At 34.8% G+C, this 25,614-nt stretch overlaps 1 protein-coding gene across 2 annotated transcripts in view; it reads left to right on the forward strand.

Moving 5' to 3' along the window:
* The window catches only part of ATF2 (activating transcription factor 2), a 94,174-nt gene that overhangs the window by 18,314 nt on the left and 50,246 nt on the right, over positions 1-25,614 (forward strand). For both annotated transcript variants that reach the window (XM_052658831.1, XM_052658823.1), the window contains exons 3-8: positions 4,245-4,319; positions 5,801-5,870; positions 17,085-17,181; positions 20,195-20,313; positions 20,441-20,569; positions 24,266-24,444. In XM_052658831.1, the coding sequence (XP_052514791.1) occupies positions 4,288-4,319; positions 5,801-5,870; positions 17,085-17,181; positions 20,195-20,313; positions 20,441-20,569; positions 24,266-24,444 (626 nt within the window). In that variant the 5' untranslated portion in view covers positions 4,245-4,287. The remainder of the gene's footprint in view (positions 1-4,244; positions 4,320-5,800; positions 5,871-17,084; positions 17,182-20,194; positions 20,314-20,440; positions 20,570-24,265; positions 24,445-25,614) is intronic.

A 25,614-nucleotide genomic window follows, 5' to 3' on the forward strand; every position in this document is an offset into this window, starting at 1 on the left:
TGTAGTTTGAGTATTCTTTGGCATTGCCTTTCTTTGGGTTTGGAATGAAAACTGACCTTTTCCAGCCCTGTGGCCACTGCTGAGTTTTCCAGATTTGCTGACATATTGCTGACATTTTAACAGCATCATCTTTCAGGATTTGAAATAGCTCAGCTGGAATTCCATTACCTCCAGTAGCTTTGTTCATAGTAATGCTTCCTAAGGCCCACTTGACTTCGCATTCCGGGATGTCTGGCTCTAGGTGAGTGATCACAGCATCGTGGTTATCTGGGTCATGAAGATCTTTTTTGTATACTTCTTCTGTGTATTCTTGCCACCTCTTCTTAATATCCTCTGCTTCTGTTAGGTCCATACCATTTATTTAGATAATTGCATTTTAAAGGAAATTGTAATACTCTTTTTTTAAAATTAAAAAAATATAGGATCAGGACCATCCCCATGGAAAAGAAATGCAAAAAAGCAAAATGGCTGTGTGGGGAGGCCTTACAAATAGCTGTGAAAAGAAGCGAAAAGCAAAGGAGAAAAGGAAAGATATAAGCATCTGAATGCAGAGTTCCAAAGAATAGCAAGAAGAGATGAGAAGCCTTCTTTAGCGATCAATGCAAAGAAATAGAGAAAAAGAGCAGAATGGGAAAAGACTAGAGATCTCTTCAAGAAAATTAGAGATACCAAGGGAACATTTCATGCAAAGATGGGCTTGATAAAAGACAGAAATGGTATGGACCTAACAGAAGCAGAAGATATTAAGAAGAGGTGGCAAGAATACACAGAAGAACTGTACAAAAAAGATATTCACGACCTGGATAATCACAATGGTGTGATCACTCATCTAGAGCCAGACATCCTGGAGTGTGAAGTCAAGGGGGCCTTAGAATGCATCACTATGAACAAAGCTAGTGGAAGTGATGGAATTCCCGTAGAGCTATTTCAAATCCTGAAAGATGATGCTGTGAAAGTGCTGCACTCAATATGCCAGCAAATTTGGAAAACTCAGCAGTGGCCACAGGACTGGAAAAGATCCGTTTTCATTCCAATCCCAAAGAAAGGCAATGCCAAAGAATACTCAAACTACAGCACAGTTGCACTCATCTCACGCAAGAGAGTTCTAGGAAAACATCTATTTCTGTTTTATTGACTGTGTCAAAGCCTTTGACTGTGTGGATCACAATAAACTGTGGAAAATTCTGAAAGACATGGGAATACCAAACCACCTGACCTGCCTCTTGAGAAATCTGTATGCAGGTCAGGAAGCAACAGTTAGAGCTGGACATGGAACAACAGACTGGTTCCAAAAGGAAAAGGAGTACGTCGAGGCTGTATATTGTCACCCTGCTTATTTAACTTCTACGCAGAGTACATCATGAGAAACGCAGGGCTGGATGAAGCACAAGCTGGAATCAAGATAGCTGGGAGAAATGTCAATAACCTCAGATATGCAGATGACAGCACCCTTATGACAGAAAATGAAGAAGACCTAAAGGGCTTCTTGATGAAAGTGAAAGAGGAGAGTGAAAAGGTTGGCTTAAAATTCAACATTCAGAAAACAAAGATCATGGCATCCCGTCCCATCATTTCATAGCAGTTAGATGGGGAAACAGTGTCAGACTTTATTTTTGGGGGCTCCCAAATCACTGCAGATGGTGATTGCAGCCATGAAATTAAACAACGCTTGCTCCTTGGAGAAAAGTTATGACCAACCTAGGCAGCATATTAAAAAGCAGAGACATGATTTTGCCTACAAAGTTCCATCTAGTCAAGGCTATGGTTTTTCTAGTAGTCATGTATGGATGTGAGAGTTGGACTATAAAAAAAGCTGAGCATTGAAGAATTGATGCTTTTTAACTGTGTTGTTGGAGAAGACTCCTGAGAGTCCTTGGGACTGCAAGGAGAGCAAACCAGTCCATCCTAAAGGAGATCAGTCCTGAATATTCATTGGAAAGACTGAGGTTGAAGCTGAAGCTCCAGTACTTCGGCCACCTGATCGGAAGAGCTGACTCACTGGAAAAGACCCTGATGCTGGGAAAGATGTAGGCAGGAGGAGAAGGGGATGACAGAGGATGAGATGGTTGGATGGCATCACCAACTCAATGGAGATGAGTTCGAGTAAACTCCAGGAGTTGGTGATGGACAGGGAGGCCTGGCGTGCCGCAGTCCATGGGGTCGCAGAGTCAGACACAGTTGAGTGACTGAACTGAACTGATAGGTTGTAGATGCTTGCCAGAGAGCGGTGTGCTATAGTAACAGTTCTGTGTCTGCAGTCATTGTCTTCTCTGGCAGTTTAGAGTTGAACAAAGCCTCCTTCCCATGCTTTCCTAGGAGCATATTTCCACCCTTGATGTGAAAGGGAGATAAACCTGGATTTAGAGGTTTGAGATTAGCATTTAAGCCTGCTGGAGGAATTATAATCATTTATGTCTCAAGGTGCTTTGTCTGTTGTCTTTACAACTACCTCAGCTAGATATTAGGAAATAGTATAAGGAATGGGACTTGTTATTGGTTGGCTAGAAAATAATCTGCTGTGTAGGTAAGGAACTTCTTTTTTAGAATGAGACAGTAGTAGTCATGGGCGGGTAGAAAAGAATACCAAGGGTTAATTCTTTCAGAAAGCTTTTCAGTAAGTATTGGATTGGTTCCCTGCACTACTTCTATATTTTTAATATTTTAACTCTTATTCTTAACCAGATTGTATTGAAATTTCTGTTTTCTTTCTTCTGCTTGAACAAAAGTTTCTCAGAGTGGAGGGTCTGTTTGTTTTTTCACCTTTGTGTCTTTGTGTGTGTTTGATGTTTAAATGTTTCCTGAACTCAACTGAGTTTAAATATTGCTTTGATTTTTCAAAGCAGTATGAACTGCATCTTCTTACTAGTTTTAGGAGTTTATTGAGATAGGTAACATAATCTAAACTTATCTGGTCCATATCATATAGCAATTTATTCATTTCTTAGTATTTAATGGGGTCTTCCCAGGTGTCACTAGTGGTTAAAGAATCTACCTGCCAGTGCAGGGGACACGAGAGGCACAGGTTCAGTCCCTTGTTAGGGAAGGTTCCCTGGAGTAGAAAGTGGCAACCCACTCTAGTATTCTTCCCTGGAGAATCCCAGAGACAGAGAAGCCTGGCAGACAATAGTCCGTGAGGCTGTAAGGAGTCAAGATGACTGAGGAGCTAACATGTTCTCTTTCTTTCAGGAGAACTTTGTTCTTCGTATCTCTTATATCATCTCTGATTCCGGGACTCAGAACTGTAGCTATTTGCACATTTCTCCACAGGAATTACCCAGTTCTGTTGAGCAGGACATTCTTCACCACATTTATAAGCAAAACTATTTAAAAACAAATTTTTTTCTCTTATGTACCATTGGCTTTTATGGATAAGCATATAGTTAACGCTGTTCGCCACTAGATGGGGTTTCAGTGAATGTAATGGAGTATTGCTGCTGCTGCTGCTAAGTAGCTTCAGTCGTGTCCGACTCTGTGCAACCCCAGAGATGGCAGCCCACCAGGCTCCCCCGTCCCTGGGATTCTCCAGGCAAGAACACTGGAGTGGGTTGCCATTTCCTTCTCCAGTGCGTGAAAGTGAAAAGTCAAAGTGAAATCGCTCAGTCGTGTCCAACTCTTAGCGACCTCATGGACTGCAGCCCACCAGGCTCCTCCGTCCATGAGATTTGCCAGGCAAGAGTACTGGAGTGGGGTGCCGTTGCCTTCTCCGATTAGCTGGGTTTAAAAATGAGGCACTCACCTAAGTAGTTTAAGTATGTTGTACTTGTCCTTAAGCTAATATCAGATAAGTAAGCTATGAAGTTAGGGAAGAGAGAGCTCCTTCAACTACATTGTGGGACAAATAGACTTTGATGAATTAGCCTGAAAACCAGACCACACTGACTGCATTTGAAAAAATTTAAAGCTTTCTGAATAGGTATTTTAAAATACAAGGTCTCGTCTTTTCACCAGACTTCAAAAGTCAGGATTTTCACTCTTTTAATTATTGACCTTCAACCATAACCTTAAGGGCTAAGCTAAATGTTTCTCTTTTACCTTCTTTATGGTAGAGTTGGATATATTTTGCATTTATATGGGTGTTTTATTTTAGGAGCAGAGCTCTATTATAAAGATTCTTAATAGTGAGTGGGTTTTTGGATGACAGTAATTACAGAGTGTAATTATCTGAGTGTTTTTATTTTTTACTATGTTTCAAGAAGTGTTTCAAAACTAAATACTTAATAGTGTGAAACCACTTCATTTTTCAGTATCCTTGCCATGAAAAAGAGGACGTGATAAGTTGTTCAGCTTATGAAATTCAAGTTACATGTGAATTCTGCCAGGTGTGTATGCAATAATTTGGTATTTTGGGCTATTTTTAAAATTGTTTTTATTTTTCATATTGTAGATTATAAGTATTTTCATAGGTTATTTCTAGATCGTGTTTTTTTTAATAAATAAGGAATATTTACAAGTACGTAGTTTAGCTGATATTCCTATTGTATTTTTAAATTATTAAATAGAGCATCAAAATACACTTAACTATGACAGAGATAAATATATATATTTTAGGGTTTTGATTTCTCCTTAAATGAGTTCCAAATGATACTAGTCCCATGAGGTGAAAAAAGGTTAAGATAGAAAATGGGTGTGGCAGATATGCTATATTCTAGGTGCTCTTCTGTCATTTCCCTTGAACATATTAAGTCTTTGAAAAGTCCTGCCTCCCAGAAGAAATATTCTAGCACTTCCCAAATCTGACTATTATAGCGATTGTCATCTCTTTGTGAAGGGCTTTTTCTGAAAGGTTTTTGAAGGTTACATATTTCTGAAAGGCTAACAAACTAGTGTTGAAAAAGAAATAATTTTACAGAATTGTTAGTTCAGTCAAATATAGTTGTTACATGTAATTTGTAGGAAGAAAGCAAAAAAACCCCTGCAAGTTAATGGAAGAACTAATTGGGAACTTTCAAGTCTAAATCAAAAAGTAGGAAAATAATGTTGACTTGAAAATGTCTTTTTTGTAGTTTTTGGTTTAAATCAGGATCCAGGAAAGTCCCCATATTGTATTCTGTTTAATATGGTTTATTCAACCTCTTTTAACCTAAAGCAATTCCCCTCTACTTTCTCTTTTCTTTTGTTCCCCATGACATTTATTTTTGAGGAGACCAGGTCTTTTGTGCTGTAGAATTTCTCTAATTGTATCTGAGTAGTGGTATTTGACCTTTTTTTTCTATCTCCTTTATTTCCTATAGTATAATCTAGAAAAGCTTGATTAGATTTCAGGTTTGGATACAGCCTCACCCCCTGCCCCCCACCACGAATACTTAATGTGCTTTCCGCTGTCTCATCAGGGGACTCACAATATTTGTCCCACTTTTGGTGATGTTAATTTAACACTGACCCATGAGTTCAGATGCTGTCGACGTGACCCAGCCATTATGAAACTCCCATCACCTTTGCTCCTGATGGTTTTATCAGACATTGATGAGAGTTGCCTGTCCATGATTTCATTGGTATTTAAAGTAGTGATCTTCAAATTATTTCATTCTTTCCACACATATGCTACTGAACAGGAAAGGTTTAACCTAATAGATCAGAGTTCTTAACATTTTTTTCTATAATGTGAAATCTGCATGTTGCATGTCTTTATTCATAATAAGAAAGTGGAAGATGGGGTTAAAATGTCAGTAAAACTTTTATTTCACATTCAGATAGAAAAGGTAAAAAGCTTAATGAAAATCAAGTAATATTACATTTTAAGTTCTTTATTTAAAAATCTGTACTGTAAAATGTTTAACTACCTCTGAATGTTTTATTATAGGCAATACAAGGACCTGTGGAATATGAGTGATGACAAACCCTTTCTATGTACTGCCCCTGGATGTGGCCAGGTAATACATAAATTATTTGGTGTGTTCACATTTATTAAACACTTATGACAGTGAATGTTGTCATTCAGGGGATTCCTTTACGATATTTTGTACAACTTTGGAGTTAGAAAGAAAATAACCCAGAAAAATTTGGAGAAAAAAATTCATTTTCCTCAGCAGCATATCTGAATTTTAAAGAAGACAATCTAATATGGAAAAAAAAAAGTTAAATCTTGTAAGGGAAAGATGGAAAACCTGGAGAAAACACAAGGTTTAAAAGTATTTTCATTTGACCATTATTGGTTGAAAATCATTGTAAACTGCCCAGTTGGAAATCAGATACATTATCTTGTATGAAAATTGTTTTATTTGCTGAACTCTTGTAAAATTAACTAATTTTTACCTCTGAGCAAACCACTAATGTACAGCATATCACTAATATACTAATGTTAGTAAGTCTAAAATCTTTAATATAGGCTTGTGTGAAAGCATTTTCAGAAAATAATATTTTATTGTTTCAGAAGATATTTCAGTGTTTTTCAATAGGCCATTAAATCTAATGTTGTTATAATAATCTTAAAATAACTATAGACACTGAGGAATGAGAAAATAAATTTAATGTGTAGTAAAATTATAGAATACTTAAATATACAAACTATAAATCATAAATATTAAAATGTTTCTTTGGTTCTCATTGTTTTCTTTCGTTGATACCTTGAGATATAATTTATATACAGTAAACTGCATATTATAAGTGTACAGTTTGATACATTTTAACATATGTATGTACCCATAAAACCATCACAATTCAGATAGTGAGTGTATCATCATCTCCCGAAGTTTCCTGTGCTTGTTATGCCTCCCTCTCACCCCTCCCAACCCTGTCAACCTCTGTTCTGCCTTCTGTCACTATAGGTTAGTTTTTATTTCTAGAATTTTATGTAAGTGAAATCATACAGTATGTACTTTTGACTGGATTCTTTCATTCCACATTATTTACAGTTTCTCCATACTATCTGATCAATAGTTAATTCCTTTTCATTGAGGAATAATATTTCCTTAATTCACAAGCAGTTATTTATTCACTTGTTTATGAACTTTTGGCTTATTTCCAATTTTTAGTTGTTAGAAATAAAGCTATTGTGAATATTTAAGTACCAGCCTTTGTATGAACACGTTCTTATTTTTCCCTTGGGTGACTACCTAGAAGGGTAGTGGTGGGATCATATGTTACATATAATAGGAAACTGTCAAAGTGCTTCTAAAAGGGAGATACCACTTAATATTTCCACCAGCGGTCTGTGAGCAGTCCTGTTGTATAAAACCCTTGCCAATATTTGGTGTGATTCTTTTAATTTTAGCCATTTTCATTGGGTGTATACTGACTTATTGTGTGTTAATTTGCATTTCATTGATGAAAAGATGAGCACTTTTTCATTTGTGTATTGGCCATTGTTATACCTTATTTTTTGTGAAATATTTTCAAATCTTCTGCTTGTTTTTTAAAATTGAGTTGTCTTTTAATTATTGAGTTGTATGAGTTCTTTAAATATTCTGGATACCAGTCCATCTTCAATTTTTTATTTATGTCTCTGGTTTCCAACTTGATTTTCATAATATGAAAATAATCTGTCCATCAAAAGATGGACAGATGTTTCTAATTTTGATGAAGTCTGATGTGTTAATTTTTTCTCTTTGATTGTTGCTTTCTGTGACTTATCTAAGAAACTGTTGCTTACCTTTAAGACACAAAAATACTCTCCTTCATGTTTCTCTGAAAGTTTGGCTTTTCATTTAGGTCTCCTGCCTTTTGAATTAATATTTTGCATAAGTATGAGGTAGGAGTTGAAGCTCACTTTTTTTCCCTATATGGCTTTTCAAAGATTCTAGTGTCATTTGTTGAAAAGATTTTTTCCTTTCTCCGTTAAATTGCTTTATCCCTTTTCTTGAAAACCAAATGATTTGTAAAGCATGGATCTATTTCTGAGCTTCTATTCTGTTTTTTCATCAATCTGTCAATTTTTATGCCAGTATAGTGAGCCTTCCAGTCACTTAGGGTAAGTTCTCTGATCTACTTCTTTTTCAGGATTGTTTTAGATAGTCTTTTAATTGTAGACCTTCTGGTGAGGGTGTAGTGGTATATAAAGATTTTAGTTTACATGATGTCCAGTGATGCTGAGCAGGATAAAAGTGGGGCTTCCCTAGTGGCTCTGACGGTAAAGAATTCACCTGCTATGCAGGAGACCCAGGTTCAATCCCTGGGTTAGGAAGATCCCCTGAAGAAGGAAATAGCTACCCTCTCCAGTATTCTTGCCTGGAGAATTCTATGGACAGAGGAGCCTGGTCTTGGGGTCGCAAATAATCAGACACAACTGAGCGACTGACGCTTTTACTTTCAGAGAATAAAGGTAGAAGTTACCAGAGTCGGTGACATTTTAAATGGATTGGTCAGTGAATGCCTCTGTAATAAGGTGACACTTGAATAAAGACGTGGAAGCAAACCCTACACATACCTTGGGGAAGAGTTTTTCAGAGTGAAAGAACAACAAGTTTAGGGCCAAGAGGGAAGAAATGGGTTTGGTGTGTTTAAGAACAGAAAGATGACTGCTGTAACTGGAATGTTATAGTGATTAACTAGGATAAGGGTAGGAGATGAGGTCAGAAAGGTAGGGAAATAAAAAGAGCCCATAACCTGTAGAGCTTTTTTGTTGACTATGGTCTAAGGTGTTTGGGTTTTATTCCCAGAGGAATGAAAAGCCATTGCTGAGCTAATAGTGGAAGCTGGGAAAGTAGAGACTGGCAGCAGTCAGGTGAGAGATAATGGTGGCTTTGACTGGGTGGTAGTAATGGACATATAGAGAAATAGAGTGATTTGACATATATTTTGGAGATAAGTTTTGTATACATTTTTCTATAAATTCAAGAAAGCAAATTTCAAAATCCTTTTCCACTAAAATTTTGGATATGATTTACTCATAATGGTAAATTACATTTACTCCTTGGATTTGGGACTAAGTTAAATAGAAAGGTGGTCCATTTTGCTGAAATGGACTGTACAGAGAGAGCATAATTCTGTAACCCCTGGATGATAGCTAATACAGTATTTTTCTCAAGCCACCCTTTGGACCATGACTAATTTTGCTGTGTTGTTCTAGGAATCATTCTTGAAAACTCAGTCTCAGACAAGTCCCTGATTCTTTGTCTTATTCTTTTCTGCTTAAAATAGTTGGAATTGTCATCTTGTGATTGACTCTTTAGTAATATATATGCCACTTTTAATAAAAAACATTGTATTTAAATTTACTTAAGAAATAAGGTTAAATGAAGGTTAGCTCTCATTTGGCATTTAACCAAATGAAGATTAAATGCCAACAAAAGATCAGAGAGGATGAGAACCCAAGATCAAATTAGTAATGTCTAACTTTCCCGGTTTTTGGTACCTCAACCCCAAAACTGGGAGATAGAACCAGTGAGAGAATGAATTCAGTAAAATTAGGGGAATTAAGGTAAATGGAAATGAGATAATTTTCAGGTCGAGAAAATATTTTAAAATTGCTGAGGAAAATTACACAATCTGTTCAAGCACATCCATACTGTTTATAGACACTATCAATGCTTCCTTAGCTGATGAGATGAGGCAAATGGAACACTACACAACACATCCCAGGGGTAAAGCCAGAGCTTATTCACCTCAATACCAGATCCAGGAAGTCTGGGAACTTTCTGATATTCATTATTTGAGTTCTCGTAGCAGACTGCCTTGTACATGCCCAATCCGTGGCACAAATAGCCAAGAGACTGAGAGGAGACTACCCCTCAGGCCACAAAGAATAGGAAGGAGAGCCTTTGTAGAGTCTTCTGCAGATAGCAAGGGCGTTCCAGCGCTTTATCAGGCCTACAAGTTACCCCACTGTTCTTCCTCAGTATATATATCAGCAGCATTTCCATCTAATGATGCTGTCTATAAATCAATCTATTATTAGTTTGACATTTTCAACCATTAGAATGTTTATATTTTTGGCAAAGCAGCAGCCATTTTACTTCATTCATATTAAAAATACTCCTTCTGCACTCTCCTTCATTGCTGGTAAAAGTGCAAGACGGCAAATGCATTTACACTTTGACCCAGCAATCCCACTTCTGGGATTCTGTCCCACAAATGTTATGTCAAAACTATGAAAAGACATATGCCAAGGTTATTAAATATATGTTCAATATATTTTGGTACCTGGGAATCGTTGGACAGTGGTTTTCCATGGGAATAGAAGCTGAAAACTACAAAGCTCCTTTGCAGCTTTAGTTTGGAAGTGACACGGCATCAGTTCTGTAGCATTCTGTTGATCATGCAAGTCACCAGACCAGCTCAGACTCAAGGGGTGGAGAATAGGTACCATCCTGTGGATGGGAGAACCAACGTTAACCACACGGCAAAGGAAGGAGGGTATATATCCTACCAAAAGGAATTTGTGGCCATGTTTTACAATATGCCACAGATGAATACTGCAATATTTCTAGGTAGAATAATTCTTGGGATTGGTCTCAAAAAAAAAAAAATGCATTGGGTGAATTGTGAGTAGAGGTGAAATGAGACAGACCATAGGTTGATAATTGCTAAAGCTGAGTGAAGTGTACCAAGGGTGTTTATTACACTATTTTTTTACTTAAATTCAGCAGAAGAAAAAGCAACCTATGGCTGAATATAAGAACATGTATGTATCAGAGATTGCTTAAAAGACTTAATATTTTTAGAAAATATGAAAAAATATTGTTAGAATAGTTTTTTAGACTCCCTATTATGAAAGGAGATAACACTTATTTTTCTTCTTACTTCTCCTTTCCTCCTCCCTTGATGTCTGGTAATAATTATTTTTCCATTGGTAGAGTTAGGAATACAGTTTGATAATCCATAATCCCCATATGTCTTCAGTTTTACTTCTGTATTTAAGTAGTATAGAGAGGAAGGGTGAGAACTAAGCTTGAAGGCACTCCAGTGTTTGGCAGTCAGAAAGAGGGGAAGGACACAGAGGAGGCAGAGAAGCAGCAGACAATGAAGAAAACTGTGTTCTAGAAGTCAAGTAGAAAAAGTATTTCAAAATGTGGAGAAACAGTGTAGTCATACAGTTGATAGGATAATTCAGTATTTACTGTTGAATTTAGAAATATGAGGACTGTTAAGACACCCTGATAAGAGTAGTTTCAGTGAAAGAGCAGTGACAACAGTGAGATTGGGGTTAGCCTGAAGAGCAAATGCAGAGAATCAGAAGTGGAGACATTGTAAGATACTTTTTATTTGTAATTTAGCTTAAAGGGAGATACTGCTGAGGGAGGATTAAAGATGGAGCTTTTTTGTTTGTTTTGAATTTTAAGTTGCGACTATCATAGCACACTTTACACTGCAGAGAGAGGAACTGTTGTAGAAATGGAGTCCTTAAGAGAGGATGGGATCCAGTGTTCAAGTGGAAGGACTGGCCTTAGATAGGACCATGGACAATTTATCCATAGTACCTGGAAATGAAAAGTCGGGAAGAGGTGTGGAAGGTTTGAACAGAGAAAAGGAACCATATCAAAACTTAGACATACAAGCATGTTTCTTCGATATGGCCACCATAAAAAACTACATTTCTGTATATTCCGTTGCACAAAAGAAATTATCTTTAGAGGCTATGGCATATTGTTATTAAGAGATTTGTATTACTTAGGATGCAGGCTGAGACAAAGAATCAACCTTAACAACAGACTGATGTTCTTGTTTTTTAATACAATAACCAGGAAGTAGGAGCCCCAGGTTGGCTGATTCTGTAATCCTCATCATGCTACTTCCATTATTAGGTCCAAAATGGCTTTTCAGCTCCTGACATGAAGTCCACATTCCAGCAGTAAGGGAGGGAGAAGGGGAAGCAGAGAGGAGCGTGTATACACCCATCATTTTAGGAGCATTCACTGGAAGTAATGCAAATGATTTTCACTCATTCTTTTGATCCAAAAGAATATGGCCACCTAACTGCGGAGAAAGCTAGAAAATGTGGTCTTTGTTCTGGGCAGCCAAGTGCTCACCTAAAATTTAGAAATTCTTAATTTGAAGGAAAAAGAGTAATAGATTTTAAGGGACAGCTGGCAGTCCTTGACATAATTTTCAGAGATGATTTTGAATTTGGGAACATAACAAAAATTCATTTGGAGCCAGAGTCTGTTTAAGCTGGGCAATACTAAAGCTACCAGTTGTGAGTTTAGTTAATAGTAATATATCAGGGTTGGTTTCTTAGTTTTGATAAATGTGCCACAATAATACGAGAACATTAGGGGAAACAAACTGAGTAAGGAGTGTATAGGAACTCTGTGTACAATTTTTGCAACTTTTCTGTAAATTAAAAGTTTTCCAAAATAAAAATTTTATTCAAAACAGTAACAAAAAAGGTCTACCTGAGAAACTCAAAAGTTGCTTGTGAACCGTAGAATAGAGCTTTCAAATATTTATTAAGTGTGTAGCATACCATGTCTAAATTTGTGCTCCAACTTGTTTCAAAAAAGATTGGAGGAATTAAAGTTCCATATAATAGTTGTTATAGTAATAAAAGCAATTATAATGATACTAACGTTTTTAAACTTAGTCACTGTGCTACGAAGCTTATGTGGGTTACGTTATTTAATCCTGCACCAGTCCTATGAAATTGATGCTGCTGGCCTCATTTTACACATGCACAATCAAATATACATTATTGAATCCCTCTCAGTCACAGAACCTGTGAACACTGGAGGTAAGTGTGAACCCAAGCCTACTTTTGTGTTATGTTTATAGCAAAATATCCCAAAATAGAATGCTTAGCCTTCAAGGTATATTTCAGTAGGGGTCTTTGTATGTGTATCTTTTTCAGTAAACATTAAAAGTTTTTCTTTTTTCTTAATTACAAAAGTATCATTGAGAACACTGACAAAGTAAAATCTAGAGAGGATGTCTGTTAACATTTGGTGCATTTCCTAAGTTCTTCCCCCCTTTTATTTTTCAAACAAAATTGGGATCATACCACATGTATTAATGTGTATTCTTTTTGTATGCCGATGACATTATATAGTATGACATGTTGTGTGTTAATTGAAAACATGAGTTTGAGTTCCTGTGTAGTGTTCTGTTGCCAGAATATGCCTCCAAATCTATTTACCTATTCCTCTTTTATGGCCTAAAAATTAATTATTATGGCCTAAAAAAATCATAACATTGTGATGAATATTCTGTATAACCCCTTATGTACATCTCCCTAATTCCTCAAAATACATTTTTAGAAACCAAATTATCGGATCAAAAGGTATACACATTTTTAAGGCTCCTCATACGTTTTTTCGTATTGTTTTTAAAAACTAAAACAATTTTTTAGTTTCACTAATAACTTTTAAGTATTTTTCTCATCATGAACACTTCATTCCTATGTATTAATAACTTTTTTGGCATATATTTGTTCTCTGAGATACTTAAAATAGTCTAATCTATGTTATAGTAATACCTTATAACTGTTACTGGCCAAGTGATAACTGGGCCAAGGTCAGCATCATCCATTTGTTAAATCTTGCTTGGACTAGGAATGGTTATGGGCTCTCTCTAGATTCAAATAGTAATTTCCTAGGAAATCAAAAATTCTATTAAGCATTGATTTTAGAAGCACCAATCTGATGGTGGTAGTACAAATTATTTTTTGTCACTAGTTAACAACATTCTTCCAGATTTAAATTTTAGCTTTAAAATACTTAATGGACTTAAATTTCAAATAGGTTTTTAAAATTGTAAGTATATTTTGTTGATAACGTTATTTCAGAGAGACCTAAAGAAATCAGTGCAAAATTTTTAACTGCTGGCTTTTTCTAGTAAATTTTTTTATGTCCCAGTCTCTGTTAGGTATTTCATAGATTGACTTTTGATAATTTCATTTAGTTTAACATGATGTTCCATTGAATTTGGTAAAAGAGACAAAGTTGAGATAATTTAGTGAAAGAGTCTTTTAACATTGAAATTCTTACATTTTATTGATAATAGCTTTGCTTTTGGTGATGCTCTCATTGAAAGTTTTTTCTTTGGTGAAATATTGATACATTATAACTATTTTTTAAAGGAGATTAAGATTTCATTTTATTTAATCTGAAGTTCCAATGAAAGTGTGGGAGAGTGTGTGTGTGTGTATGTGTGTGATCAGTAACTCCCTGGTGTTAAATTAGAGTACTTCAATTCGTGAAAGAAGTAGTAAAATGGGCTATTGGCCTAATGACCTTATAATTTAATACCTATCAGTATTTTAAATTAGGAATAATCATCTATATCATGGATATAAATGCATGTGTTGAATGCAGAATGACTGATTTAAGTTAATTCTGATAAGAGTGTTCACACTTTGGAAACACAAATTTCTCCCAATATCTGAGCTTAAATTAATTTCTTATGGAAGCAACTATTTCACCCCCTCCTATATTTGTCAGGTTACCCTTACTTTTTAACCTTGTAAGAGATTGTTGGCCTATTCTAACTTTTCTTGACTGCCTTTCCCATTGTTTATTCAGCTGTATGTTCAAAGTCTTTCTTATTTAACAAAACACTGCACATGTATAACATTTTCATTGGAATAGTGCTCACAATTGCCTGGAAGAAAGAAATTGTATTAATTCAATATATTATTACTAGCAGTATCATTATTTTTCTACAAAACTTATTTTTAGAATAAACCTTTTAATTTGTCTGGAAAAGCAGTTCAAACAGATTCTTGCAAAAATATTAGCTTGTAGTAGCTATTTTGTATTTGTTGAAAAAATAATGCATTTTACATATATATATCTTTTCCTGGTGACTGCCTTTTGACACTGTTTTAAGTTTCTCGTTAGAGGTAAATAAGTCTTCTCAGATGATAGGCAAGGTTATAGATATAGATAATATCTATATCATGATATAGATCCATGATAAATTGATACTTGTATCAAGTACCAATTTCAGAGTATTTTGCTCATGTATAGAAATATTATATGATTAACAACTCCTTTATAAATAGCATATAGATAAACTTGATCTCTGTGTTCTCTTTGAAACTTTGTGAATTCATATTCCTGGCATTTCTCCTTTTACTATTCATATGATCCTAAATGTATTTTAGGGTCCTTTTACCTGCTACTTTTCACTTAGAATCAATCTTCTTGGTATTTTCACATATTTTGTACAAAACATAATGTAATTTATTGTATATGTAGTTGCTGTTTGATTTGAATATTTGTGTTCAAACCAGTAACTAAGCACAGGATACCGTTGGGATAAAATTCCTAGGAGATAACTTTCTAAGCTTGTCTGTTAATTATGCTGACTTTGCTGTTTTAAAATCTAAGACCTTTACTAAAATGCATTTATTTGCAAATGTTTGATGATTGCCTTCAGTGGAGAAGCCACATTGTTGGGTTCTTTGGAACATAAAGTGAATCTTGCTTTAAGATGCTTGTAAGACATTCAAAACTGTAATGCAAAGTAAAAAGCAATGAAGTAGTGCTGGTAAATGCTATCACTGTGTTTATTCTCCAAAAGCTTCATATTGGAAACTCTTATCAAAGGATGACTATTTTTTATTTTTCCGAATTTGGAAAGGATTCTTATACGTAATGCCAGAGCAGTGGGAAAATAGCACTTGCGTAGGGCAGAGCTAGATTATGACTGCTCAATGATTGTTTCAATTGTAAATGAGTGAGTCAAGGGGTAAAGTTACTCTTTGCACCTATATACTCATCTTCAGTGGGAATATAAACAGGTTATAAAGAGGGGACATATTAATAATTTTCCACTGGTGTACAGTAACTTAAAAACAATATAACCAAATTAAATTAACGCTTAATTCACCTTTAGGAACAATCTGTGGTTTGATGGTTTTTGTTTCTTTTAGATTGGGCTTAAAGATTCAGTTCTTTACTTGTAAGGAGATCATTCTTTCAATTAGCATTTATTGACTACTTACTATATGTTAAATTTAGGGAAACTGAAATAGTAGGAGCTCTGTCTACTTGAAATATGAAAACATCAATAAAATATTGCTAGGTGCTATAAACATGTACTGTGCAGAGCAAAATCAGATATAAATGACAGGGATTAACTTTTTACAGTGGGCTTGTGGGCTGGGCTAAGGATGATACAGGTCATACTTTTAATATTGAGAAAAGAAAGCATAATAGACAGAAATATTTCTTTCTTTTACATTGTTTTAAGGTTAACCCTAAAGCTGCTATCATTAGTTGCATGAGAGGATTTACGTACTGAGTTGAATAGGGAATGGTAAGACCACAGGATAAGGAATCCATTTTTTGGTGGTTCCGAAAAACCATGTTCATTATTTTAACATCCCATTTTTAAGGATATAGCCTAGAGAGTGAGTATAGATCTCTTAATTTGACATCTTATAATTATTTCTTTGAAATTAAAAAGTGAGTGCTCTATATTTCAGTTGTAAATGTTGCTAAAGATAAGGAGCATCTTCATAAAGACTGATATCCAGACACAGGAGATATTTAAACAATGTATTTATTATATTGTAATCGTAAATGTCACCTTTAGCATGTAGGACCTATCAAAGTTAAGTGTAGCTTTAGAAATAATTTTGCTTCATTTTTTTATATGAGTATGATAAAAAATGTAAAACCACTTTATTCTAAGTTAAAATTTTTATTTTAAAATGAATTGCTTTATTGTATTCACTGCTATTTCTTTGCTGGATTATAATCAAGGCATTCTTTTTTTATGTGGTAACATAAAGCACCTGATTTACTTCTTAATTTGTCCAGGAGTAATAATTTTATAAGAAAGTTCTCATTTTAAAAGTGGTAAGTAACCTGAAATCTAAGTAAAATAACAATACTTTCTTCAAAAGTCATTATACCATGGAGTATATATTTCTAGTATGATATGGCAAAAATTAACAGTGGTCTATTTTTAGTGTCCAGATGAAATTTATGTAAAGTTTCTTTGCCTCAGGTTTTTTTTAAATGCTCTCAAATGAGTTACATGACCTAGTATTATCATTATTGCTCATTCTTGGGTAATGAGTTTCTCCATGATTGAGACCTAGTATGTTTATCTATACTAACAGTAGATTCTTTATTGTTAACAAACTGCTATGTCTTTGTTAATGGTGGTTTTACATGTTGTTGTGGAAATGAAAATTTCCTTATCATTTAACTTATTTGATCAAATTGAAAATCTTAACTATATTTTAAAACTTTTTGCCACAGCGTTTTACCAACGAGGATCATTTGGCTGTCCATAAACATAAACATGAGATGACACTGAAATTTGGTCCAGCACGTAATGACAGTGTCATTGTGGCTGGTTAGTATATGCTTTTATTAATAGTTTATATACATATTTCACCTGGAATGTGCACAATTTTTGTGTATTCTCTGTAAATAATATAGTCTGGTGATATTCCAATAACTTCATTTACAATAAATGTTGGCAACATGTATTTTACCCATTACATTTTCATGTTTCCTTCTGACCATTCATATCACTTTTTTGTATAGTTTTCGAATGTAGACGTCAATATCATTTTTTGTGAAAGTTAATTAGGATCTGGGAGCAGTCATACCATTTCCAGAATTTACATTAAACCGATAATTCAGTTAACGTGATGTTTAGTCATTGTTTCTTTTAGCTGTTTACATCTGCTTTACAGTGCTGTGTAAAGCTAGAAAATGATCAGGCTCCTCCTGTTGGAGAAAGCAGTTAGCAGACTTGTTCATTAGGATTTTGTTTATGTTTCTCTTTGGACTAAACATCTGTGTTAGTAAACGGAGCTTAAATTCAATCAATGCTTTTTATTTTTGTATGTTGCTCCTATGAACATACTGTATCACCTAAATGGATGATTATCTTTCAGTATGTGAAGAGAGAAGCCCAGTGCATGCACTGATTTATTGTCCTTCCATGCTGTCAGCTACTTCTTTTTTGGGTATTTATAGATGCATACCTCTCTGTATATGTATACACATAGAAGTATTGTGATAAAATGCTTTTATATAAAATTTAATATATAAATTTCAGCGCTTTTGTCATAACCACGGTCATATATTACAAATATTCAAATTAATGTTTTAATTTTTTTCTCTTGTAAAGCTTAGGTTATACTATTTGTAAGTCTAGAATTATACCTAAATACTGAATATTATTAATACTTTAAATTATTACCCAGCTTGAAATCAAATTATCTCTCTTAAGCATTGTATATGATGAGGAAAAAAGATAATTCTTATTATTCAGTATCAAGATTTTTGTCTTGAAAAAACTAGAGGTAACAGATAATTCACCAAAAAACAATTTGTTTAGGAAAAATGTAGGGGAACACTCAGCACATCTTCATTTCTATAAGTAAAAGGAAGCAGGTAAGAGTGTGGTATGTATTTCTTTAAAATACCGTGTATCAGATATTGAGAGAGAAAACCAAAAATGCAAACAAAATAACTACAGCATGGAAGTTTCACTCCCCTGGGCATGAAGGTCTTTCCTTCTCTGGAACTTCTTGCCTTAGAGCCATATCTCTCTCTGTAACCTTTAACTCAGAAATATTTTGAGCTTGGTTTCTAGAACTTACTTTTCTGTTTACATTTAACGTGCTAGAAAAGTAGAACACATCTAAACATAGCACTTGACTTTTTTCTTTAACTAAATATATTTGAGTAGTATAGCATAACTGTGTAAATATAGTGCATGATGCGTGTGATACATATTTGATGATCAATAGCCAAAAACCATATGCATGTTTAAACAATTGTGTCTGTGTTGACTTTTTTCTTTCCAAGCCTGATCATTACAGTAATTGCTGATAAAACATGATTTTTGCATATGTATTTTATTTTTAAGACTCCTCTCCCTTTAATTGGAGAAGGCAATGGCACCCCACTCCAGTACTCTTGCCTGGAAAATCCAATGGACGGTGGAGCCTGGTGGGCTGCAGTCCATGGGGTTGCGAAGAGTCGAACACGACTGAGCGATTTCACTTTGACTTTTCACTTTCATGTATTGGAGAAGGAAATGGCAACCCACTCCAGTATTCTTGCCTAGAGAATCCCAGGGACGGGGGAGCCTGGTGGGCTGCCGTCTGTGGGGTCGCACAAGAGTCGGACACGACTGAAGCGACTTAAGAGCAGCAGCAGCTCCCTTTAAGACAAAATAGGAACCTTCTCTTAGGCATAGACAAATCTTTTGAGCATGAACAGAAGAGTCAAATTTAGGTTCAGTTTACTATTGCAATCATGATGGATGGACCTAGGTTGATACAAGAATGCTGGGCCCTTATTATAATACCATTTTGTATGTCTTTCGGGGAGTATAGGTTATGTACATTGCAGACTATTAGGTAAAAAGATGACAAAAATTCCTTCAGTAAGTTTGAATCTACTACTACTATCTGAGGTGGGCCTATGTTATATCTAATGTGTATGACAAATAGATAATTTTAGTGTAAAATATTTATATGTAGTAAACACATTAATACTCTGTGTATACGTTAGGTTGAGGGTGATGATAAAACAGTAAGTGATGCCCACTCTAGGGATCCAGTAATTAACAAATACATATTTTAATTTCACAGAAGGTTTTATGAGTATTATATCTTAAACCAGGAGTCAGTCTTATACTTTTATTTAGTTTAAGCTAGATCCTTGATGTAACTTATAAAGTTGATGCCCTAAAGTATATAAAATGTGAATAGAATTGAATGTGCTATTAATCATAATCATTGTGAGCAAACAGCCTTGAAAATAATAAAACTAAACAGGCAAAATTCATAACTGTTTTTCATTCAGTGTAGCCCTTAACTAGCTATTGTTTTGTAATTGATATGTGCTCACGTGTACACCCAGTTTGTGTTTTAGTGCAACACTGTTTTATCTTAAGCCTGCTTTCATAATGGATTATGAACACTAGTGGAAGGGCCAAGTTAAAGCAAATATACATGTTCTTGTCTTCGTTTTCCCCAAATTGCATGTATTTTAAGTATTTGTAAGTTTTAATAGTGTAAATTTTTAAAAAAATTTGTGTTAGATAATAATAATAGTTTATCTCTGAATAGAGGATGCTTATGTCCCTCTACTCAGAACATGTGGAATAAGGAACAAGAAGGAATTCTTTTCATACTTTTATTGTTCATAAAGTTGGAGGAAATACCTTAAACTGCAACAAGAACTTAACCAAATTTTGTTTGCTTTAAAGGAAGAGGTCTTTCCAAAGAGAATTAACAGCTGACTGAACCAGTCCTGCTAATTCATTAATTTACTAACTAAAATACTTTAGAGTCCGGTATGATACTTAAATCTGTGTAATTACTTATTGACATTTATTTCAGATCAGACCCCAACACCAACAAGATTCTTGAAAAACTGTGAAGAAGTGGGTTTGTTTAATGAGTTGGCAAGTCCATTTGAGAATGAGTTCAAGAAAGCCTCGGAAGATGACATTAAAAAAGTATGTTATTAGCCATGAAATTAAGAGTGCTTCTGACAGAACAGTTTTCACTTGTCGCTTTCTTATTTTAGATATACTGATTGGCTGTTTTTAAACTCCTAACACTTTGTTTAATTTGCATTTTTAGATGCCTCTAGATTTATCTCCTCTTGCAACACCCATCATAAGAAGCAAAATTGAGGAGCCGTCTGTTGTAGAAACAACTCACCAGGATAGTCCTTTACCTCACCCAGAGTCTACTACCAGTGATGAGAAGGTTAGAAGTTTGTATTTACAGAAGAAACTCAAACTAAGTGGGAAAAAAAATCAGCATTCTCAGTAAAGTCTAATATTTGATCTAGATAAAATTTTAATGTAATATGCATTAATCAGCATCAGGTTGTATTTGCCTTACATGTGAAACCCTATGAATACTAAGAAATTTTAGGGAAAGAAGATAATTTGTTTATATATAATTTTTTATGACAAATTATTGGAGAGAATAGTCATTTAAGATAAACCTGTTATTTTTTTAGAGGATACATAAATTTATAAATTTAATTTTCTCTGGGTTTTGCTTTTTTTTTTTTTGCTACTTTTGTACAGTGGCAGCTTAATTAAGAATCTTTGGAACTAAAAATTGTTTGAAGAAAGGTTATATAGACTTTTAAAAGGTTAAAGGAATAGCTACTTACTTCAGCAGTGATCTTTGGTAATAGCAACTAATAGGATGACGATGACACTGTCTTACTTGGTATAGTCTTTTTGTAGTAACTTAGTGCTTCATTCCTAGATCTGACTACTTTGGTACCTGGGACCAACTGGGGTATATTATGTGCTGAGTTACCATTATTGCAGATATTTCTCAATTAATGTTCATTCATTAGCACATCTACTAAACACATTTATTTGGAGGCATGGGGCACAATAAAAGGCAATGACAGTGTTCTTTTGTAGGTTACGTTACTCTAAAATCATAGCCTAACTAATGGACTTTTGCCATGGCAGAGGAGCTAGAAGTAAGGCAGAAAAGGTAACTATTCCTTGATGCCTAGGAATAAATGCTTTGACCATTAGGTGTTTTGTATTTTTTTATTTACTTATAATAAAAGTACATTCTCATTATTAAAAAACTTTTTAAGAATCCAGAAAAATATAAGAAAGAAATTACCTTTTACCCCATAACTGAGCTGTAAGAATTACTAATATTTTGAAACATTTTTCCTAGATATATGCATAACCTTTATACATAGAAATATACATATATATATTGGGCTTCTGTAGTGGCTCAGATAGTAATGAATCTGCCTGCAGTGCAGGAAACCCGAATTCAATCCCTGGGTTGGGAAGATCACCTGGAGGAAGGAGTGACTACCCACTGGAGGATTCTTGCCTGAAGAATTCCATGGACAGAGAGGAGTCTGGCAGGCTACAGTCCATGAGGTTGCAAAGAGCTGCCTAACACTTTCACACATATACAAGTGAATAGTTACATAGAAGTATAAAGGGATAAAAAGATAAATATCAAGAAGAATCATAGTTTACTTTTTTATATCATGTTTTAGACAGTCAGCATTAATGAAGATTTTCCCATGCCATTAGAAAATTTTCCAAAGTCATTATTTTTAATGGTTGCACTTTATTTTGTCATTATCATAATGTATTTACAGATCTTGAATGTAAATATTGTTTCCACATTATCACAGTTATAAGAAATGCTGTTAAATCTTTGATATAAATATCTTTTACCTAGAAAATATTCCAGTCCCTTCGCAATCAACAGTTTTTTCCTGCTGGTTGCTGCTTTAGCCCTCTTAGGGGCACTTCTTCTTCCTGCATTCTTCAGTCATTAGCTCACACTGGGCAGGGCATAGTTACTGGAATAGTTGTAAGAAGTAAATTCTGAGCCCCCTTCTCTTTCTCAATTTTTTCCTTCTTAAATGCTGTCATCCAGACCTGTAACTTTAAAAACCATCTACCTGGTTTCCAAATTTGTATCAACCCAGATATTTCCCAGATTTCCATATTCATATGCAGCTCTGTCTTGACATTTCCCTTTATGTGTCATGTTAAACGTAGTATGTCTAAGTTAGAGCCCTTTCCCCCCCCTCCCCCACAATCTTCTTCGTCTCAGTAAATTTCCTCTCCATCCACCTAGGTGCTCTGGCCAAAAATAAAGAATACTTAATTCCCTCTTTTTCTTCTCAATGAAACCAGTAGCATATCTTACCAAACCTACTTCCTGAATATATCCTTAATTTATCTCTTTCATCTTCACTGTCAAAACTGTAGTCCAAATCATCTTTTACTTGGATTATTGTTACCTTCTAATAATTGTTAATAATTATTTGTTAATATATTGTTCAGTTAATAAAACTTTTAACAATTACCAGGACTTTCTACTTCCATCTCCAACCTATTTTCCATTAGCTGTATATTTTTCTTAATTGGTGGCTTTGTTTTTCTTTTTTAAATTCTTTTTAATTGAAATGTAACAAACATGCAGAAAGTGTCCAAACACAAGCATATACAGAGTACTTACATTTATGTAGATGTATATCTGAATATATATGTATGTGAGTGAAAGTCACTCACCAGAATACTGGAGTGGGTAGCTGTTCCCCTCCAGGGGATCTTCCCAACCCAGGGATCAAACCCAGGTCTCTTGCATTGCGGGTGGATTCTTTACCAGCTGAGCCACCAGGGAAGCTAGACTGTATATTTTTAATATGTCGCTTCCGTGCTTAAAATCCTTCAGTGGTTTGCCTTTGCATTTAAGGTAATTCACACTTCGTAAGCCGTCATTGATTTAGACTTGTATTCTTATCCAACCTCACCTCATTCCTTTCCTATGATAGTGTTCATCAGATATTCTAAGCTTTTTCCTCCCTCAAAGACATTGCTCTTGGTATTGCTTCCTTCTCCCTAGAATGCACTCCTCATCTTTTCAGTACCAGTTCAAATGCCATTTTTCAAAGAAGCTCACTTTACCTCACTATGCTATCTAAAGTAGCCAACTCCAACTTTCCCTCAGTTAATCTGTCATGATTTATTGATATTATGTTATACTGTTAGTCTGTAAGACATTACTGTCCAAAATTTTCTTGTTTGTTTTACTTGTTTACTGTCTCTTTTCCTCCTAGTCCTTCAGGGCATGTTGTAATTTCTCAAACTTGTCAAGTAAATGAAGTTCCAGTAGTACTAGTTTATCTTTCTTCCTGTGTAGCTTAATAAAACTGTGAGAATAAATGGCAGAATAAAGGCAAATTCAAGGAACATGGTGGACCAATTTTTATACTAGTTATGGAGTTCTGGATAATCTGTTTTCTAATCTGTAAATTGGGGAAAAGACCATCTATAAGGTTCCGTGTTTTTCTTTACTTTGGAAAGATCTTACTACAATAGTTTAGTTTTACATTCAAGGTATTAATATTACTTCACCTTTTGATACTGAGAAATTATTGGTAATATAGAGATAGTTACCTGAAATTGGCAAACATTTGTATTACTTAAAAAAAAATTTTAACATTTCTATTATTGAATTGATATCAACTATAAAAGAGTCTCCTGGACCTACTTCTTCTTTATACAATATAATGATGGAGTAGGACAAGGAAGTCCCATCTGGATTTTAAGTTCTATACTTCCATGAGAATGGAATTGTAGTTTTATTTTTTACTAGAACTCTCATGGAGTTATATAACCAAGTTGCCCAGCCTAAGTTATTTCTAGATTGATGGTAAAACAAGTTGTACTGAAAAAACCACTCAGATGTTTTTAAAATTAAAATATTAACACTGCATTTGAAACAATTTTCTCATAATTAACTTTAAATAAATATTAATATATTTTGGGGTGATACTAAGTACTAAGTTTGTGGGTTTTTTTTAAGACATGTCATTCTATTCATTAAGGTACATGAATTGACTTGGATTTTTAAATTTCATTGTTTCTCCATCTCATTATTAAATAGGAAGTACCATTGGCACAAACTGCACAGCCTACATCAGCTATCGTTCGTCCAGCATCTTTACAAGTTCCCAATGTGCTGCTTACAAGTTCTGACTCAAGTGTCATTATTCAGCAGGCAGTACCTTCACCAACGTCAAGTACTGTAATCACCCAGGCACCGTCCTCCAACAGGCCAATTGTGTAAGTCATTTGGGCCAGTCATTGAATTTTATGAATTGTAAAGTTTTTGTTTTCATGGTTTTCCTAAGACATTTAATTATTCTAATTGTGGCCTTAGTTTTGTGTGTGTGTTAATCATTTTTGCATGCTTTTATTTTTGGAAAAAATACTTGGGTAATTTTTTTTTTAATATGAATGTTTTCTAACACATTAGAAAACATATACAGAGCTTAATTTTAAAGACAAATTAACACAGATTGTGATTTTAAGATGGTCTCTTATTTTCATGCTATTTTACACAAAACACATAAGATTATCTTTATCACTAGATAACATTTCTTTCAGGGCTTCCCTGGTGGCTCAGATGGTAAAGAATGTGCCTGCACTGTGGGAGACCCGGCTTTGATCCCTGGGTCAGGAAGATCTCCTGGAGAAGGGAATGGCTACCCACTCCAGTATTCTTGCCTGGAGGAATCCCATGGACAGTGGAGCCTGGCAGGCTATTGTCCATGGTGTTGCAAAGAGTAAGACTCAGCTGAGCGACTGACACAAAACATTTCTTTCAGTTTTTACAGGGAGCTCTCAAGAGCTTTCTGATAAGAATTTTTCTCAGTTAATATATTGCAGTTTGTTCTCTAAGTAAATTCGTAGCTTTCCCCATTTTTTTTCTTTTTTTTCTACACTGCTTGCATACATTGTGCATTTAAGATGCAATTAAAACTAATTAAATTTTACAATGTGCTTTGCAGTGGTTCAGAAATGTTGGTTTAATTACTTGAGCAGCATATATACACCATGTATGATTTTTTGTGGGTATTTTGTTCATTTTATAAGAAATGGTATCAAGTTTGTATCTGTCACATGGGCATTTTCCTTGGGCTGGACCTCTTGTTCGTTTTTTTTTCTTCCAGTTTTATTGAGATACACAGTGAACGCTTAGGGCTTCCCAAGTGGCGATAATGGTGGAGAACCCACCTGCCAGTGCAGGAGACATAAGAGATGCTGGTTCGATCCTTGGGCCAGGAAGATCCTCTGGAGAAGGAAGTGGAAACCCACTCCAGGATTCTTGCCTGGAAAATTCCATGGACAGAGGAGCCTGGCAAGCAGCTGTAGTCCATGGAGTTGCAAAGAGTCAGACATGACTGAGCACACCACACACATACACATTACATCCCAATACTTATGTGTCTT

This window comes from Budorcas taxicolor, chromosome 2, assembly GCF_023091745.1.
Source record: "Budorcas taxicolor isolate Tak-1 chromosome 2, Takin1.1, whole genome shotgun sequence".
NCBI lineage: Eukaryota > Metazoa > Chordata > Mammalia > Artiodactyla > Bovidae > Budorcas > Budorcas taxicolor.